The following is a 7,601-nucleotide window of genomic DNA, read 5'->3' as shown; positions in this document are numbered from 1 at the left end:
CCCCCCACGAGGAGGAGTTCCTCTTGCAGGATGCTCCAGCCCACAGCACAGCACATTGACCTGAAGTCAGGGGCCCTGGGGCCGCAGTCCCAGCTCAGGGAAGGAGGTACACCCCGGGCGGCCGAGCTGCGGCTCCCGTGACCTCAGACCCCATCCTGAAGGTGCCAGGGCCCCGCAGGCCACACAGGAGTCAGGTGACAACCCGGGGACCTCAGGGCCCCTCTGCTGCTCCCCGCCCCCAGTCAGTAACAGGAAATAAGCCACAGGGGGCCGAGTGTTTAGGAACAAAATTTATTCCAATTTAAAACAGAATTCATTTCAGGAGAAAGGTATGAAAAGTCTATTTCCATCACATATCTCTGGATTAAGGGGTCAGGGCCCCGACACGCTGCCTGAACATGGACAGCTCCGGCCACAGGAGACTGGCACTGAGCCGACGGCGCCCGCCCCTCAGCCCGCACGGACAATACATGCATTTCAAATGACAAAAGGTTTAAAAACAGCATTTTTATATAATATTCTTTTTTAAATAGATTAAGGTTTAAATTGTCTGAAATCAGGACTGTTTAATATACAAGTGGGCGAGGTCACCCCCGCCAGCCGGCACGGCCCCTCACACCACTGGGGCGTTGGCACTCGGAGGGCAGTTCTGCTGGGTGACGTGACACAGCAGTGGGGGTAGGTTGGCACTCGGGCAAGCGCCTCGGAGGCGAGCGAGCCAGGCGGGGAGGTTGGGCACAGCAGCCGGGCTTGCCCCGGGATCTTGGCACTCCAGCCCCTCCGGAAGTTAACACTCTGGATGCGCCCCCCACCGCCTCCCCCTCGAGGGCCTGCCCCGGCTCCCTGTGCGTTGTGGGCCCCTGGGAGCCCACCGCCAGCGGCACCACCGTCCCCGGCCGCACGTCAGGGCTATGGCACAAACCCCGCAAGTGGACGCACGGCACCAGAGAGGGCCCTTCGGGTGGAGATGCCCAAGGAAAACAGGCCGAGAAGCCTGCCCCCCACACTGGGCCCTGCGTATCAGGCACAGGAGGGAGGTGGGAGGCGGACGGACGGGGACAGGGCTGGTGTGGGGCTGGTCTGACGTGTGCGCTGTTTCTCTGCACTCCCTGGTCAAGGGCCGCCCTGAGCACTCACTCGCAGGGCCCAGGTACGCAGGGCAGGTGCGGGGCGCCACCGGCGGGCCACTCCCGTCACGTTGGTGCAAGAAACCAACCACACAAAACCAACCACTGCAGTGCTCGGCCCACGCCACATGAGACGGCCACTTCCTCTCCCCAGAAACCGGCCCTCAGGCCCTCAGGGAGGGCCCCTCAGTGCGTGGCCGTGGCCAGGCTGAGGGCCCACCTCCAGCTGCCACGAGCCCCGACAGCTCGGCTCCGGGCAGAGTGCAGGGCGGTGGGCATCTCCCAGCCACCACAGCCCCGCCAGGGCGACCCTCCCTGCGTCTCTGCCTCTCGGGGACAGACCTGAGAAAATTCTGAAAGAAGTCCCTACCCCACCCTCACTGCTTCCAAACTGGGTACAAAATGGAACAAAACAAACAGTGGCTCCCAGTCCAAGCGGGCTTCCTCAGGGTTGGGGACCGAGCCCAGAGCCCAGGAGCGCTCCCAGCGGAAGACCCAGAGAACCACGCCCCGGGCCCCCGCGGCAGGCAGGGCTGTGAGACAGGGCCCCAGGGGCTGCTTTTTGTTTCCTCAAAAAAAAAGAAAAAATGGTTAGGCACTTCCCAGGGTGGGCAGCGGGGGGCGCCACCCACCCCCACGTCTTGGAGTCCGGGGCAGAAACCCGGCAACAGTGGTGAGGGCGTCAATAACTTAAACAAGGAAGAAAGAGAAGTCCCAGCCTCTGTGTCTCCACGCCTTCGGAGATCAGAAGAATGCAGGCCAACAACCGTCCCCGGAGGCAGTGTCTCGCGCCGCTGGGGGCCAGGTCTCATCTCTGCCCGTCTTCTGTGGGTTCTCTTTTTTTTTCTTTTTCCTTTTTTGTTTTTTTTTTTTTTAGAAAAAAGCAAGCCACGAGTCAAGGCCAGAAAAAGGCGGCCTCTGCCACTGACAAAGATGAGAAGGTGCACGAGGTGTGTAGGAAGAAAGATGTACATCCCCTGATAACTGTGAAATAAAAACCATTTGTTTAAAAATATGAAAAAACCCCGACTCCTGGGGCAGACTGGCGACCAGCAGGCGGCTGGCGGGAGTCCGCGTGGTCACACCAGGTTGTACTCCTTCAGGTTGAGCTGCAGGATGGTGTCCTTGACAGCGGCGAAGACGAAGCGGATGTTCTCCGTGTCGGTGGCGCACGTGAAGTGGGAATAGATGATCTTGTCACTGTCGGGGTTCAGGTCCACGAACATCTTCAGGATGAACTCCCGGGCGGCCTGTGCGTCCCGCTGCGGGCCTGGCGGAGGAGGGGGGAGGGGCGGGATGAGCCGAGGGAGCCGCGCAGCCCCCCTGCCCAGCAGCCCCTCACTCAGGCCCACCTGCCAGGCAGACCCACCTCCCACCTCCCTGGCTCCCGCCTCCTCTCTGTCCACCCCCCCCCGCCACTCAGGCATGTGTCCACAGCCCTGCTGCCCCCTGGCAGCCAGCCTCCTGCTCTGGCCTGCCGCCCACCCCACACCCTACCCCACCCCCACCCTCCACCCTACCCCACACCCCGACCCCCCACCCTACCCCACACTCCCACCCCCCGGCCTCCCGGCTCCTCAGGCAGCACCTCCGGGAGACGCCGGGGAGGGAGTGGCAGAGCCCCGACTGCCCCCCAGGAGCGCCCCCAGGGGTCTCCGCGTGGGGGGGTGGGGATGGCAGGAGGGGTCCGGCTCACCCCGTATCCCCCGCGCCTCGCTCCTCCCCGTGCCCGGGCCCTGGGCAGGTGGGGACAGGCTGCCAGGCGGTGACCGCAGGGTGCCCCCTCCCACAGACGACGCTCCCCCGGGGGACACGAAGCTCTCTCCACCATCCAGGGCCCTGCGAGGCGCCTGCCGAGCTCCGGCCACACTAACTGCACCGTGGCCTCCGTGCGGCCTGGGAAACGCCGTCCTCGTGTCACTCCTGAGTCGCCAACGAGGCCACCGAGGCCCAGAGAGGGTGAGGGAGGCGCTGGCAGCGTCCAGGACAGGCCGCTAGGGCGGGCTCACCGTCGAACTCGGGGAAGTAGTCCACCAGGTGGGAGTGGAGGATCTTGTCCTCCAGCAGGTCCTTCTTGTTGAGGAAGAGGATGACGGACGAGTTCTGGAACCAGGGGTAGGTGACGATGGTCCGGAACAGTGCTTTGCTCTCCTCCATGCGGTTCTGAGGGGCAGGCAGCAGGTTGGCGGCAGGTCCCCCAAAAGGGCCTGTGGGCACCCCCCTCCCTGGGCCCAGCGAGGGCCTCACCTCGTTGTCCGACTCCACCAGCACTTGGTCGTACTCGCTGAGGGCCACGAGGAACATGATGGACGTCACGTTCTCAAAGCAGTGGATCCACTTCCTCCGCTCGGACCTCTGGCCCCCCACGTCCACCATCCTGCAGGGCGGGGTGCACGGGCTCAGCGCGGGGCTGCAGATGACAATGCCCACCCCCAGCACAGCCGCCTCTGCCAGAGCCACAGCGACCCCTGAGGCATCAGAGCAACGAGGGCCCCTCAGTCACCTGTCAGAGCCAGCAAAGCCGCAACACCATTAAGCCAGGAGAACACAGCACAAGCAGGGGAGGGGGGACCCCCGAGACAGCCAGGCGCCTGCTTGCCGAGGGAGGGGCCCTGGCCTACAGGGGGCGCCGTGGAGTGTGTGAGGCACAGACCCTGGTGGGGCTGAGCCGGGCGACCTCGGATGTCCCACATCTGGAAACCCGTCTCCCCTTGTTGGATACCACACGGCATCACCTATGAAATGCTGGAACCCACCCCAGCCACGGCGAGAGCAGGCTGCTTGTCCAGTGGGAGATGTCGGCACACAGATGCTGACACCAGGCAGGGCGGGGACACGCTAGGGACAGCGCCCTGACCATCACGACTGGTGACAGGTCCCCGCTTCCTACTTGTGAGTTTCTTAAGTTTTCTTTGACGAGGAAGCCCTCTACTTTTTTTTTTCGGTACGCAGGCCTCTCACTGTTGTGGCCTCTCCCGTTGCAGAGCACAGGCTCCGGACACGCAGGCTCAGCAGCCATGGCTCACGGGCCCAGCCGCTCCGCGGCATGTGGGATCTTCCCAGACCGGGGCACGAACCCGTGTCCCCTGCATCGGCAGGCGGACTCTCAACCACTGCGCCACCAGGGAAGCCCCAAAGCCCTCTACTTTTGAAGACGATGGCGAGAAAGAACAGCAGCCTGAGAAGGCAAGGGTCCCCGGGCCAGGCCCGTCCACAGCTGTTGGACAGTCAGGCAGCAGAGGCCAATCCGCCTGGCGGGGGTTTCTCAGAGGAGGTTCTAGCAAGCACAGGCAGATGGCAGATGTGCCAGGGTGACCTAGGGTATGGGAGGGGGGTGAGTGGACACCAGGCCCACCGGGCTGCCGCTGCCAGCCTGGGGAGCGCGATCGGGCCGACGGCGTCAGGGGCCACAGCCTTTCTGGAGCTGAGTCTCCCCAGTACAGCCAGGCGGGAACCTGGGCCTCCAGGGGCGGGGCGGAGGGGGGTCAGGTCTTTGCAGGAGGTCCGTGTGGGACCAGGCTCAGGCCTCACACATCAGGCCAATCGCACTGTCACTGGATGCTGTGTGAGCTCCGATCAAGATGGGGGCACAAGCTCCCTGCCCAGGCCCCCGGCCTGCCCTCTGTAAGCCCTTGACCAGACAAGGGGTGGGCTGGCCAAGGGACAGTGACGGCAGAGGTGCAGGGCCACTCTGCAGTGTGGACAGCAGCAGAGCGCACACACAGGCTTGGGGGAGGGGCGGGAAGGGAGGGGGGGAGGCGTTCTGGACAGAGGGCACAGTAGCTGCAGAGGCCAAGGTGAGGCCGTGTGAGGGGACCCTGGAACGTGGGGTCGGGAGGAAGGCCAGTGATAGCCCCGGCCTGTGCCCTGCAGGCCTCTGAGGTCCCGGACCCCATCGAGAATCTGACCAAAAAAGAAGGAAACCGAAATGCTGAACTCTCACCAGAAAATGTACCATCAGGCATGTGCAGTGTGATGCCTACAACTCCTGAGGGTCCAAGGGCACCCCGGGGGCTCTGACAGGTGAGAAAGGATGGGGGGCCAGCTGGGGGCACCCAGACTCTCCCCCTCTCCCAGAAGCTTCTGCCTGAGAAATGCGGTCCCTGGGGCCAGAGAGCACCTCAAGGCAAACCCAACAGACTCCCTGAATGCCCCCGGGGCTGGTGCTTCAGGACAACAGGGCAGGACCTCCACCAGCAGCGCTGCCTCTGGGGCCCCTGGGGTGGGCTCGCCCAGCAGAAGGGACCCCATGCAGTGGCGGGGAGGGAAGGCTCGCAGCCAGAACAGGAATCCCACCCCAGAGCCTGGGCCTCAGAGCCCTGGGCGAACCGTGTCCCCCAGTCAGTCCCCCTGAAACCTGGGGACACAGCCTGATCTGGAAGCGGGGTCCCCGCAGATGGCACTAGTTCAGACAGGGTCACTCTGGAGCAGGAGCCCTGGATCCAGTGATCAGTGGAGTTACCGTAAGAAGGAAACATGGGCACAGACCCAGGGAGGGGCCGTGTGATGACGGATGCAGAGATGGAGCGAGGCTTTTACAAGCCAAGGGACGCCGCGGGCTGCCGGCACCCCCAGAGCTGGGGGGACGGAGCAGCTTCCCCTCACGCCCTCAGGAGGACCCAGCCCTGCCGACACCTTGACCTCGGAGCTCGGAGAGGATGCATTTCTGTGATTTTACGCTGCCCATCTGTGGTCATTTGTTACGGCTGCCCCGGGAAACACACTTGGCCTTGCCGCCTGGCAGCTCTGGACAAGCTGTGGCCTCACGGGGTGGCGGGGCCCATCCTTGGGGACGGCCCTGAGTTCACTCTGGCTGCATGGGCTTCGGAACTGGGCCGCAGAGGGGTCTGGAGCCACCTTCCCCGGGGGCCCTCAGGCTCCTCCACCGCCCGCCTGGAGCACCCCTGCTCTGGCCTGGATTCCAGACCACCCGCCCGCCCATCCGCACGCACGCGCTGGCACCCTCCCCCCATCTGGGGCCCACGCGGAGCCCGCACCAGGAGGCCGTTGCCCCCGGGGCCGCCTCCATTCAGCCCTGCCAGCGCCACCAGGGCCTGGCTCACTCGGAAACCTGGTGACAGCCACGGACAAGGACCCTCTCTCGCTGCCCCACACCGGGGGCCGGGGCCGGGGGCACAGGTACCTGAAGATGATGTTCTCCAGGTCGAAGGGGTACTCGATGATGCCAGTGGTGGGCACGCGCACTCGCAGCACGTCCTGCTGGGTGGGCAGGTAGCCCGAGGTGGCGATGCGGTCCACGTCAGTCAGGTAGCTGCAACACAGCAGGCAGGGCCGCTCAGGCCAGCCCACGAGGGGCCTCCCGGCCATCCCAGGTCTCCTGAGCGCTGGGAGGGGCCCAAGCAGCCCAAGTACTTGGGACGAGAACGGACAGGGGCGAAATGAGGCTGCAGGGAACGCCTGGGACAGAACCCCGCCCCAGCTCTGAGGGACGGCTGTCCGGGGATGGGGACGGCGCCGGGGTTCCGAAGAGAGGCTGTGGGCTGGAGGGGTGGCTTTTCACAACCAAACCTGTCACTTTGGAATAGTTTGAGAGACACAGAAAAGGGGCAGAGAGACAACGGAAAATCCCCGCAGACACCCGCCTCCCTGCAGGGAAATCGCCCCGTCACGGCTAACGAGGCGCCATGCAGACCCTCCTCCGCCCAGGCCTGGTCCGGCCCCACTCACTACTTGGCAGAGTCCGAGAGCTGGTACTCCCGCCGGCGGTCGTAGCACTCCTGGATGCCGGGGTCGTTCCACAGCGTCTTGATGGCACTCACGTACCGGTGCTCGAAGGTGGTCACCTTCTCCACATCCACCTCCCGGATCAGGAGCGCGTTGGCCTGTGGGGCGAGGGGCAGGCCGGGACGCTCAGCGCCAGCACCCGGCAACCGACTTGGAACCATTGACTCCCATTTCCCATGAACACGCATCAGGACGACGCAAGGGCGACCGGCAGCGATCGCCCCCCAGTGCCAGGCCCCCAAAGGAAAATGCAGATGGAGGCAGCTCCCGGGAGCAGGGCCCCCCCGGCCGCCACGCACCTCAGTCCCGGGGCACCCAAACAGGACAGAGGAACAAACACCACTGGCTGCCCCTGTGTTCCCATGCTGCAGGTGAGGAAACCGAGGCACAGAGAGCTGCTGTGACCTAAGAAGAACCTGCCCCCCGACTCCAAGCACACAGCTCCTGAAACCCTCGGGATCTCTGAAGGCATAGGTCCTCTCGTGTGCAGCCTGGGATGGGGTCTGGGGACCAGAGCAACCCACCAGGAAGGGGAGGCTGAGCTAATCATAACAGTCCAGTGGCCCAATGACTCATGCCCCTGGGATGGAGCCTCCACAGACCCTGGACCACAGGGCTCGGAGACCCGCTCCTAAAGAGCCTCGCTGAGACACACCACCCCAGAGACCCACACACGCGCACGCACACACACACACACACACACACCCCTACACACCTACACACACACAC

The 7,601-nt window shown here is 64.3% G+C and overlaps 1 protein-coding gene across 1 annotated transcript in view; it reads right to left on the bottom strand.

The window, feature by feature from the left end:
• Nucleotides 1-275: 275 nt before the first annotated feature.
• GNA11 (G protein subunit alpha 11) overlaps nt 276-7,601 on the bottom strand; it is a 20,120-nt gene continuing 12,794 nt past the window's right edge. Inside the window, exons 3-7 of the mRNA XM_027085535.1 lie at nt 6,816-6,970; nt 6,271-6,399; nt 3,375-3,504; nt 3,137-3,290; nt 276-2,397 (exon numbers count right to left, since the gene is read on the bottom strand). Of these exons, the coding sequence (XP_026941336.1) occupies nt 2,207-2,397; nt 3,137-3,290; nt 3,375-3,504; nt 6,271-6,399; nt 6,816-6,970 (759 nt within the window). The 3' untranslated portion in view covers nt 276-2,206. The remainder of the gene's footprint in view (nt 2,398-3,136; nt 3,291-3,374; nt 3,505-6,270; nt 6,400-6,815; nt 6,971-7,601) is intronic.

The sequence above is a fragment of the Aethalodelphis obliquidens genome, unplaced genomic scaffold, assembly GCF_003676395.1.
Source record: "Aethalodelphis obliquidens isolate GAN/ISIS:26980383/991018 unplaced genomic scaffold, ASM367639v1 scaffold53, whole genome shotgun sequence".
Taxonomy (NCBI): domain Eukaryota; kingdom Metazoa; phylum Chordata; class Mammalia; order Artiodactyla; family Delphinidae; genus Aethalodelphis; species Aethalodelphis obliquidens.
The sequence above is the reverse complement of the archived record's forward strand: the minus strand, read 5'-3'. Positions and strand labels throughout refer to the sequence as shown.